Source organism: Daldinia loculata (genome assembly GCF_022478755.1).
Source record: "Daldinia loculata strain CBS 113971 unplaced genomic scaffold F4817scaffold_36, whole genome shotgun sequence".
Taxonomy (NCBI): Eukaryota; Fungi; Ascomycota; class Sordariomycetes; order Xylariales; family Hypoxylaceae; genus Daldinia; species Daldinia loculata.
In genome coordinates, this window is record NW_026054890.1 from 156,907 (window position 1) to 168,419 (window position 11,513).

Here is an 11,513-nt window from a genome sequence, read left to right on the forward strand (position 1 = left end):
ACCCTTGGATTTACACGCTGTTGATGATAGTATGCAGATCTGTGTAGGTAGGTAGATATGTATGAGTTAGGTATATATGTACATGATGTGAATCCTGCGGTGAGACGTGAGCCGAGTATTGAATAGGCAGGTGTTTCATTGCGTACGCAGAGTGGCTAATACCCCCTTAAACGTGGCTAATATTGAGGCAGTTCGAGTCGTCCTCCCTCCGCCATGACCTTGAGAGATTCGGCTTATTCTGAACTGGCGCTTTTTTTTTTTTTTCTTTTTTTTTTTTTACACACCCTAAGATCTGATGGTACACTTACTAAGCGGCGGTAATAAAAATGACAGGTGGAATATGACAGTTTCCTACTCGACTGTGAGAATCGAGTACCAGTTTTCCGGCCCCGAAACTGTTAGGGTAAGCCGTAACCCTGTAGCATTAGGAGGTAAAAGCACTTGCAGGTTGGCTTGGTTATTCAGAGGGCACGGAAGCAATAAAACAAGTCCCCACGACATATACTCCTTGCTGAGAATATTTCTGAATATTATTATCATCATCGTAACTAGTAATGTTGAAGACGACTAGGAAACTCATGTATAGCGTCATGATGGACCCTCTTCACGAGGCTTCCTCGCGGTGGTGAATACGCTAGGACCTGTCAGTACTAGTTGATTAGAAACATGAGGGGGATACCTTACGCTCTTATGTACGGTCTTATTTCTCCAGAGTAGATTTCTTGCCAAAACGGGGGCATTCGGGCGTCATATTCGGCTTTTGTCCACCCGCCTTTCTGGAACAATAAGCCACAGTGGTTGTCTAATGTGCCTGTAAGAAGGTTAGGATGGTTCGGTTGCGCGCGGGACTTGAAGTGTAGACTAAAGTTTACGAATTGGGTGAAGGGAATAGTAAAAAAGAATAATTGAAAAAAGTACACGCACAATAGTCTTCGTTTGTTATCTTGTTCACTAAACTCTGGCGTGTCTTCATCTTCTCGTCTTGGGCCCAGCTCCCGAGTGGAAGTATCTCGCTCCGCTGGACTACCTTCTCAAAATCGATCTCGACAAGCCAGTCAGGGACGAGCGGTGACGGGTTAAAATCCATATCGACCTCTTTGTATAAGTCTCGACAAATCTGTAGAAACTCGGGGCACATTTCCGCCTCTGCGAACTTGCCGTCGAAATCGAAGATATTAAGGGCGATCTCCGTCATCTCGAAAAGCCCACCCGGCTTCAGCTTGTTGTATACCTGGCGAAATAGCGCCGGCCAATCCCGCACACCGCCGGCCATGCTTCGTGCGTGGATGAAGTCGAACGTGTTATCCGGGTATTTCCACGGATTTTCTACGTCGTCGATCTCGAACTTGACGTTCGGCGGTATCCCACCCCTTCTCTGTATAGGATAGACGTCTACTCCAGTTATTTGGGCTTGGGGGTAACGGGCTGCCATTTCTATAGCCCAGACGCCGGTTCCGGTACCTAGGTCTAGTATTTGAGTTGTATGCAGTGGTAGCCGCGTGGAAGTCAAGGCTCCGTCTAAGCAGTGCCTGTATAGCTTGTGTTGGATTTCCATCCTCTCCAGTTCGTTTTTGTCGAAAGGTAGAAAGATTTTGCCAGAGGCATGATAGCGGTGACCAAAAGCTTCGATATATGGCATGTCTTTTAGTCTTGGGTCTACAGCATCAGTATCCAAACTAGAATCGCTGCTGTCCTCTATGGCGCGTCCGCCCTGAAGGTCTGGGTTATTTAAAGGTAAGTAAATGTCTGGAAATTATCTTCGCCTACCTCGTGTTGGCTTGTCTCCCCCACCTCCTCCTTTCTCGATGAACGACTCATATCCAAGGCTTTTGTCAACTTAATTCTTAGATAGTTAACTCCGTTCTTCACTCGCCGTGATCGAATAATGCCTTCTGTTATGTATGAGAGCGAGCATGCCGTCCTGATATCTCATTGCGCGCGTTGCCCTCTTCTCTTCGGGATATCGCCTCAGACGGTGCAAGTGCCGGTGGATCCACCGCTTCTACCACAGTCCTGCGTTGGGGTTCCAGCACAGCTGGTCTACCGTTTAGAGACGCTGCTCGTCAGCATTTGTACTGAATTACACATTAAACTGAACGTCCAGTGAGCGACGGCATAATTACATCTATCGGCACGCTGAGCCAACACATCGGTCGCCGGTCCTCGGCAAGTCCTGCCTTTGCACCCCGAAGGCGTCTTGCGAGCCGAACCACGTCGGCTAAGGCTTGGGACTCAGGTGGTCAGATCTCTGTAACCCCCATCTTATTCGATTAAGTATGTCAAAGCCGCAAGTCGCTGCATCAAGTATACATGTATACATAAGGTAGTTAGACAGCGTAGAACCTGAACCTGAACCTAGACAGGCCCTCCTACATAGGAGAATCCCGGAACGTACATGAAGGTAGCTGATGGATCCCACCTACGACAGGATAATATTGAGAAGTGCAACAAATGCTGCAGTCCAAGTTGCATTTGCAGTGCGTGCTTTGCAGAAAGAGCCCACTCTGGGGAAGAACGGTATGTGGATAGGCTAGAACGGTCCGATTCCTACTGGCTCGAGAGCGGGACATGCCGGGTCGAAGCGCATCCTGCGATACTGACAGTTCGGCCCCTAGCTATCCGCGTGAACGATGATGTAGTTTAGTTTAGTTTAGTTTAGTTGAGAGGACCACCATATGATATGAGGAGTGTTGTGGCATCGGACGTCCAACTTGTCTAAGTGGACGTGACCGTACGTAGAGGTATTGGCAACTGCATTGTAACCGCATTGTAACCGCATTGTAACCGCAGGGTGATTTTCTTGTCTTCTAGACTTTTTTTTCTTTTCTTGAAGCGCACATGCAGTGGTTCTGTGCCCTTGTCCCTGCAGGGACGTCGACCAGTAAGCGTTGTAGGCTCGGGGGCTTACCATGGCCAAACGACCCCCTAATGCAACCTTATGATGTCCATCGGTGGATAGCGGTGACTGGCATTCTTAGACATCGACTCGTCTAATGTATCGACCCTGGCATTAAGTGCCCCAGTATTTTCAAGCACATATATCTTAGTTTGGTTAGAAGGTACATACATAACCGACGGCGATGGACCCCTGATAGGGTTTTGTTCCAGAAAGAAATCGTGATGATTCAGATTCAGATTTTTATAGTCACTTCACAGTAAACCCCTAGGATATCATGTCTACTTGAGTTGGTGGCTAAGTTGGGTAAATGTTAGATGTAAAGACCAAGCCCTTAATGCGAGACGGCATTAACTGTAACATGGTCGTATATAGAACGCGCATGTGCTCCGTGTGACCATATGGCCACGTGGATGATACTGGCGTCTGCGTGTTCCTATATTAATGAGTTGTAGCTAACGCTTGTAGATGTAGGGCTGATTTTAGCCTCGTGCCTCAAGTTGATCGTTTTGGGGGTGGGGTGTTAAGTTCATAAGATATGAGATATGTGTGGTATGTAAGGAAGTTAGGAGGTAATGTAGTTACAGCAAATGTGCGAAAGACTCCCACCCTTGGAAGCCCTAAGGATCTACGACTAGCTGCGGGAAGGGAAGAGTAGTGTAACCATAACCGCACCCGCAAGCATCATGTCCACCATCCTAGCACAACAAGAACGTGGGCTTGATGCGGCGGATCGATGCAGGCGAGACCAAAAACAGAAGTAGGGATTTCCTTCCAAGACTTATACTGGAGGACGACGGGGAAAAGGATTAACGAATGCTTGAGCTAAGGGGATGGGCTAAGAGGAGCGCCGGCGCCGTCGGCCGAGAATCGTAATTAGATCCGTGAGTATGCTCAAGCAACCCCCACTTCATTGCGTTAAGCTGCAAGTATTTCCTTGGAAGAATAAGACGCCTGCAGATCCTGGCATGATGTTGGGGTCATCAGGGAAAAGGTGTTGGTGTTGGTGATGGTGAACATATTCGTCACTCATCCATCCCCGTATCCTTCTACTGTAACAGCGCAAAGGACTCGAGTTTATTGGTTGGGTTTCGACGAACAGTCTTCCTTCTGCGGCACAAGCGAATCGCGTAACGGAAGAAACTGTCGATAGACTTAAGAGACGGGAGTTGGAGCCGGGAAATAGGAACTTCTTCTCTCCTGAGTGTATGATCTAAAGGTCACCTAAGGTAAGTTAGTAGCTACATACGATTCGTATATCTTAGGTACATACATGTAGATATGTAGCCCGTGTCCTTTCTAACTTATGATCAGTACAGGTATGTCACACTCTTCATTACATGTATGTACTTTCGTGCTTTACTAGGTTATATTATAAAGTTCAGTATCCTACCTCAGACACACCCTAAACCATTATTTACCTAGTCAACTATCAACTAGCCTACCTTACATCCAGGTGTGGGGTCAGGAGTAATAATGACAGGTGTGATATTATATCGTAATAGCCGCGACAGAAATTTCTAGTCTACCACCTTCATGAACTGATTGGCCATGAAGATAGCGCTCTTCTGCCCAACGTCCCGCTTCTTAGGCGGGACTGGTGTCCCTATTTTGGTCGGAACGGTGAATCTTGGCTTGCCAAAGGGGGTAGGAGCATGAGCAGATGTTGTCCTCTTATTGTTAGTCGTGGTTTTGTTTGTCGAAGAGTCGATAGCACCGTAAGCACACTTGCCACCTTTGAAAGCTGCCGTTGCGGCCGCTTTCCATTGCTCGGTAATGTCGGTAACCATAGGCGCTGTCCACCAGAGCCGGCAGTCAGATTCCTCGACGACGAATTGTGCGGGAATACCATCCTCAAGATTACCATGGAGGATCTGGTCTTTGACGTTGAGGCTGGCTGCCGTGCTGCGTTCGATGACGTACGTCGTATACTTGTCTAGCGTCTCGAGGATGGTCGAGTCATTCGTATATCGTCGGGCCGTCAGGGCCTGCGAATAGACGTCTTCGAAGCCGTAGCTCTGCGATCCCTTTACTCCACCGACGCCCTGAATAAGACCTTTCTTGGTCGGCCGTCCGCCCATGGCTATGCTCTTCACACCCGCATTGGACCTAAGGAATTCGGCGAATAATGTGCATGTTGACGCGCAGTACCCATCGAGCAGGAGTACAATGTTCTCGGGCCCACCGAACGGGCGCGTAAAGTTCTGACGGCTACGGTAGCCCGTGATATCAGTCCCGAAGCCGAAGGTATCGTTACTCGTACTCAGGGGGTCGTTAAAGTTCCATTGTATCAGGTCCGTGTAAGTATCGCCGCCAAACTCTTGTGGTGCAAATTTGTCTTCGTAAGACGTGAAGTTTCCGTTCGTGATATTGAGGTCATATCGCCAGTTGAAGACAGACTCGTACGCGTTGATAACGTCGGCAGGGGCAGTATTCGGGTCGAAGTCGGCAGAGATATCAGAAAATACCGTAGAGATAGCCGCAAACCCAGGGTGCTGCCGCCACCGTCCCAATCCTTCCTGCACTATATCCGGGAATAGCTGGCGGAAACCATCGTATCCGAGGAAAATATAACCACCGCCGTTGGCCTGCACGTCGACGACAAGCTTCTTCTTGCCCGCCTTCGCCGCAGCTGCGTAGAAATCCTGGGCGACGCGCTGGAACTCAACCGGGTCTTCAGGCGAAAAAGAGAGCATGACAAGAACTGCTACATCTTCAAAGCCAGGTTGGTCAATGAAATAACCAGAGATGGAAGAATCACTAGCAACAATGACAGGGTCAGGGTATCCTACGACGGGGACTGCGTTCGTAGCCGCGGGCGTCGCCGTCGCGGACGAAGTCGTAGTAGCGGCCCGGGCTTGAAGAGTTGCACCGGCGCAGAAAGCCTTGAAGAAGGATGGGCCATCAACGACGCCCGCCCAGGAATTCTTCAACCTCGCTAGGTTCGGTAGGTCGAGCACCGTTCCGTTCTCGAATGTGAATGAGGTGATGTTGCCGGGATAGATATATCTGAACAATTGTTAACTTGATTTTAAGATATAGCTAAGTCGCTTTCATAAATCATACCTTACGCGACCTCCCGTCTGGAAATACCCTTGGTTATTATTCTCAGCCAGGAATGCTTTCTCGAAGAACATGGAGTTGTAGGCGGCGTCGGCGTCTTGGTTACCAGAAGCCTGGTTAATCCAATCCTCGATATAAGTGGCAGCGTCTACTCCGTTGATGAGCTTCACTGCAGATGCCGTCTCTACTCCAGAAACAACATCGTCGTACACCTTGATTACCGGCGCAGATCCGTCAGGGCCCTCCTCGCTAACCGACACCAAGGCGAATGGTCTCTGCCACTCGAGGGCGCTGGACAAGGCATCCGGGTAAACTACAAAGTGGCCGTCGTGTGCCGGTCCGAAGAGTCTATTGTACAGGTCTGATTGCCAGGCATATTCGTTAGGATATTTGTCTGCAGTGATACCAGCCTTTACATCAGCTATCGTCGCCCAAAGATCCGTGGGAGGATAAGAATAGTCGGCTGGGGGATTTTTCTTAAAGGCAGTGTCGGACTGCCACTCGACATATGGCTCCAGCTCATTGATGAATTTGAGGGCGGCATCCTTATCAATTGGGACTGAGTTGAGACACTCGTACGCGATTGACGCTTCAATGGTGGGTGTGGGAGTGGCACTAATCTGGGCAGCCCACGAGGCGCTCACAATGGCGCACGGTTCTGTGGGACTGGCCGTTGCCGTTGTCGTCGCCGTAGTTGTTGTGTTTGTATCTCTGCAAGCTATTCTAGAACTGTTTGCCAGAGAAGCAAGCGCCAACGCGCTGACAGCTGAGGACTTCATGGCTGTCGACTACCAACTACTGCTTCGACTGCCTACTATCTTAACCTCTTGACAGGCACACGAAGATGAGTGAAGGTAGGCAGTGATAACATAACAGAGCTCGACGCGTAGACAGATACGAACTTATACATACCCAGGGCATATAATCACCCCCGCGCCGCGTACGAGTCTTCTCCAATCTCTTATGCATTAGGTTACTTGTTTAGGTAGGTGACGCGCCTCTCGCTTTAACCGATGGGGCAAGATCTTGATTGAGAGATGGAGAGGCCAGGGGGGGATGGTGGCACGGCATGAAGCGATCCGTAACTTGGGGGCTACGCTATGAACTTGCATCTGTAAGTGAGTAACATATATGTATAAGTACTATACTATATACCTATAAGAGCTATAGACTTATTGACATAATAGATAATAAATAAATACAGCTTTACAGTAACTTGCAATATGACTACATACATACCAAGCTTATACAATGCTGGTTTTCACTCTAGTTACCAGAATATGTCATTCCTGGTATTCTGAATAATCCAAGCCGACGACCCCCTACCAGGCCTCGTGTACGATCCCATCGCTGTGGGTATCCTAGCTAGCACGCCTTTCAAAGACTCCCTAGCGTCACCGTCTAACATTCGTTCAGACCTATGTATGTGACGATAAGCTGTGGAACAACTAGCTAGGTGTACGTATGTAGAACCGACACCTCCGAAGCTAGATAACTGCGCATGTAAACAAGTAACCAAATATAAGCATCGAAGACGGAATCTATATGTATGATATGCCAGCGTCTTGACCCGGCAACGGAGGTTAGTCTCTGCATTCAGGTTAGTTAGCAAAGTAACAAAGTAGCAAAGTAGATTCTTTGGCGGTGAGAATTCTTGGCGTCTACTTCCGAATTTATGCCTGACGTCGATCACCAAGATGATGTGATGTGCCTTACAGGTTCAATTTCCGACCCCTGTGCTTACCAGATAACAGTTGACATACCTATATCACAGCCCGAGCGCTATTATCGATACCTAACGTGCTATGTATTAGTCTTAACAGGTACCTAACCTAAGTTACCTGTTATTCAGTATCTACAACTTTGCAAAGGGAGGCGTCGAGACAAGAATTCCCCACTAAGACATTCCTACGATATCTGTGCCTTTCCCCTCAGTGGCACAGAACAGACAGTTTAAGGCTATCTTTCTATGTTACTTCTCCAATTCCGATATTGTCGTCAGAGCACGAAATACGCAGCGAATAGCCGCAAAGTTGGTGACATAGTACTACACTAGCGAGAACAACCTTCAAGCTCCTTTCGTGAGGTGGAAGTCTTGAATTACAAGCCCATACGAGCCATATATCATTAATAGTTATACGTTTCCAAGTATAGTACATTGTAGTATTAAATGGTATTACGCGGAATACCTTCTCATCCACAATTCCGATCATGGAATCAACAGTATTCGGTTTGTCCCGTTGGTGCCAACGACCTGTGAAAGATTCCATCCGAGAGCAGAGCCTCAGCAGCGCCGACCCCGATGAACTTCCACACCCCGGCCGTCCGCTCTTGGTTAAGGTTCCTGGCCGTCTGATCTGGGATAATCTTAGCTAAGAGGGCAAACTCCTGGTTCCCATCGTCCGAATTCTGGAAGAATAGTCTCGGCCATTCGACGCCAACGCTTTCCTCGGCTGCACGCATCTCCCGCTGTGCATTTTCAATCGTACTCTTCTCGTCGCCAACGACATGCATACTCCCGGCACCGATCCCTTCCGCCACCTTGCCCCATGCTTTTCTCGATTCCCAGGAGCTTTGCTCTGAAAGGGGTTTGGTCTGAAGCTCCGTGAGAGGCACGTCGTCAATATAAAAATCATCGATTTGTTTCCCATTCGTACTATCTATAATCGTAAGTCGGTCGTTCCATTGGCCAGTGACTTCGAACATCGTCCTGCCCCCGTCCCGAACACTAGAAATCTCGGCATGCACACTATTCTTCTTTCCGGATCCTAGCAGGTTCCTACCTTGGAAATCAATAGTTGCGAGATATCCCGAGCTTGACGATATGTAACAGGTGCCTTCTAGCTCAGGATATGGCCGCCCGACTACTAGCCCCTTTATCACTATAGTCGGCAGAGTCATTAGATGACTTTCGCCGTGTCCTTCATCACGGATGATCGCGTGCCCAATTTGCTTCACCCGAACACCCGAACCGGGATTAAATGTTATCTCTTGTGCTACGTAGCCCGAAGATGACATGCCGTGAATTTCGTTATATAGGCAGCAGGCCGTCACTGGTGGATGATGTGATACCTGTTCACATATCAATCTCGTTGTGCTTCCGTCATCCCCTTCGAAAGTGCCTAGGAAGAGTTCTCCTAGAAACGCATTAAGCGGCTTCTTGACTCCGTCGTCGCCGCAGTCATCGTTAGAACACCCTTTAGAAGCGGTCGCTGTGTAGACCTGCCGCTTAAGACTACAGAGGAAGTTCTTAAGCACTGAAAGAGAGCGTCGCGCAGGGTCCTTTTCCTGTGCTGGCTGCATAAATAAATCATGACGCTCAGCCCAAGAGGCCGGTATCTCTACCACCGACTTAGGTGAAAGAGTGAAGGGCGGAGCGGTGATATTTGAAAGGTCACCTTTAACGGTTACTAAATAAGACAAGAAATCTTTTAACTGGGAGATGTTTGATTGCGACTGGGCCATCTTCACGTAAACGATAAGAGGCTGTCGTTGGTAAATATCGTGAGCTTTTTTCTTATTCAACTTCGGGTCGGGTGTCTAGTAGATCATATTAAGGAAATCTGATGCATCTTGCGCATATCCCCTGTGACGAGTGTTAATAAAACTAGTGCACCTCTGATTGACGACACAGCTGATGACGTTATGTGGCGTCGTAAGGCTCTGAATTAGACCGGGAACTATTGCGACAACTTTAGTACTACGATATGACACAAGGAATCGATTCACCACGATCGATTTGTTTAATCGTTATAGTTTTGCTCGAGGGCTTCTACCACTATTATTTATTGCTTCCACGAAGTCGGCTAGGCAAGCTTCAGCCCTAAGCCTCTTCAAATTCATAGTGACCCATAGTCAAGAATACATAAACTCTAATAACAGCTTGGAATCGTGACGAGGAACATTCAGCTCTTCGAAGGTACTATCTTATTATCAATATAGTAAAGACCATGGGAAGATATGGCTAATAACAAGGCGCTTCGATATCTCTTGTCCTTGTATAACTTTGATCTTATATTCAAGACCTATAATCAGCACGCGGATTTATCGATCCGTTGAAGAATATAGAGCAGCCAGTATAACATGCTATGCAATACCCCTATTTCAATTACATCTATGTCTTCAATAGCCTCACAAGTGAAGACATGGCCTTCTCGCCAAATTCATGCATATCAGAGTACTTCTCCGGTCCCTTGCCATCGAACACTTCGATAGACAACCAGCCTCTAAACCCAGTCCCAAGTACAGCCTTTAGAAAGTCTTCAACAGGAAGATAGCCCCCGTCGTAAGGTAACGGCCGGTAATCATGGCTCCACTGGCCCCTTGGTCGTAGCCCCTTCTTATTGGCCTTGGCTTCTATGGGGGGTTCCATCTTGTAGGCATCCGAAATCTGTAAGAGGTAGATTTTCTCAGGCGGGACTGTTCTGCTTAGTTCGGCCAGGCTCTGCTTCCACTTGGCTTCGAGTTCCTCCCGTGAGATATCCTCAACTAATCCAGACTTTGTGGTCGGGTCTGCCCACTCGCCGCCACCGCTCTGGAAGGTATCTAGACACAAACCGAGATTCGGCCGGTCGGCCTTCTCGACGATACGCCATACGTCTTTCCAGCTCGGAGCGTGCGTAGCCCAGCACCAGTTCTCGTACGCGATGCGCTGCCCTCTGGCGACGCACATATCCGCCAGCTCGGCCAAGTCGCCAGCTAAGTCATCAATGGACGACGATATCCCGGGCGCATCGGATGATCCTACTTGCAACATGTCCGTGCCCACAGCTTCCATGATACGCATCCAGCCTTCGGCACGCTCAAACGCGTCCTTCCTTGCGTCGCTATCCTTCGGCCAGCCCTCGAAGTTGGCAAAAGGCTGCAGCATCAAAATCTTGAGGTTATGCTCTTCCACCAGCGTTTTGATCGTCTTTCCAATCTCGACTAGTGCGTCGTAATCTTTAGGGTCTAGTTCCTGACCATAGAGCATCTTACCATAAGCCAAGATATCTGGCATAGACAGTTCGATGGCGTCGAATCCGGCATCCGCTATTGCCTTGAGCTTCAGGGGAAGCGTGTGGGATTCCTTATGTCCGATACTGCAAGTAGCATAACATGTTGGAATTTTCGTACCTTGGTAGTCAACAGACATCATGCGACAAATGCGATTTTAGTCGGCTGTATTTTTACACCTGACTTCAAATGCAGTTGTTAAGTCGAGATAGCGAGAAGAGGACTTGTATACTCTTGAATCTATGTAGTTATGATGACGTCAACGAATGTAAAAGCATCTATGACCTACGTAACCTTTATGTAAATATCACGTACTATGCATATTTTTACAACTTTATTCTTCCTATTCCAATAACTACAGCTTTCTTGTCATCGATGTGTAGGAAGCAAATGATGGCTTCTATCAGTTACTTACCTACCTACATAATATATCTTCTTAATTCCTACACACAACTCTATTACTCTGGGTTGTAATCCCAAGTAAACGCCCCACTCTTCAATCCCCTCTCCCTCTTCCCCCCCCTTTATTTTCTCAGACGGTAGTTGCTTTTGGGATTAA

General features: G+C 48.1%; 4 protein-coding genes across 4 annotated transcripts; all 4 read right to left on the reverse strand.

The window, feature by feature from the left end:
• Positions 1-579: 579 nt before the first annotated feature.
• On the reverse strand, positions 580-2,106 carry F4817DRAFT_162459 (S-adenosyl-L-methionine-dependent methyltransferase). The gene is made up of 4 exons (XM_049298114.1): positions 1,768-2,106; positions 925-1,711; positions 685-811; positions 580-634 (listed from the first exon to the last, which is right to left on the reverse strand). The coding sequence occupies exons 1-4, from the start codon at positions 1,816-1,818 to the stop codon at positions 589-591; spliced, it is 1,011 nt and encodes a 336-aa protein (XP_049157536.1). The 5' UTR covers positions 1,819-2,106; the 3' UTR covers positions 580-588.
• A 2,310-nt stretch (positions 2,107-4,416) lies between these two features.
• On the reverse strand, positions 4,417-6,738 carry F4817DRAFT_317420 (uncharacterized protein; the record flags this gene model as incomplete). Its single annotated transcript, XM_049300801.1, has 2 exons — positions 4,417-5,905; positions 5,963-6,738. 2 exons carry the CDS (start codon positions 6,736-6,738, stop codon positions 4,417-4,419), a joined length of 2,265 nt encoding a protein of 754 aa, XP_049157537.1.
• Positions 6,739-7,841: 1,103 nt separating this feature from the next.
• F4817DRAFT_342313 (Oxysterol-binding protein) lies at positions 7,842-9,545 on the reverse strand. Its single transcript, XM_049303894.1, has one exon. It carries the CDS (start codon positions 9,422-9,424, stop codon positions 8,177-8,179), a length of 1,248 nt encoding a protein of 415 aa, XP_049157538.1. The 5' UTR covers positions 9,425-9,545; the 3' UTR covers positions 7,842-8,176.
• A 175-nt stretch (positions 9,546-9,720) lies between these two features.
• Positions 9,721-11,212, reverse strand: F4817DRAFT_342314 (xylose isomerase-like protein). The gene has a single exon (XM_049303895.1). It carries the CDS (start codon positions 11,094-11,096, stop codon positions 10,074-10,076), a length of 1,023 nt encoding a protein of 340 aa, XP_049157539.1. The 5' UTR covers positions 11,097-11,212; the 3' UTR covers positions 9,721-10,073.
• Between the last annotated feature and the right edge of the window lie 301 nt (positions 11,213-11,513).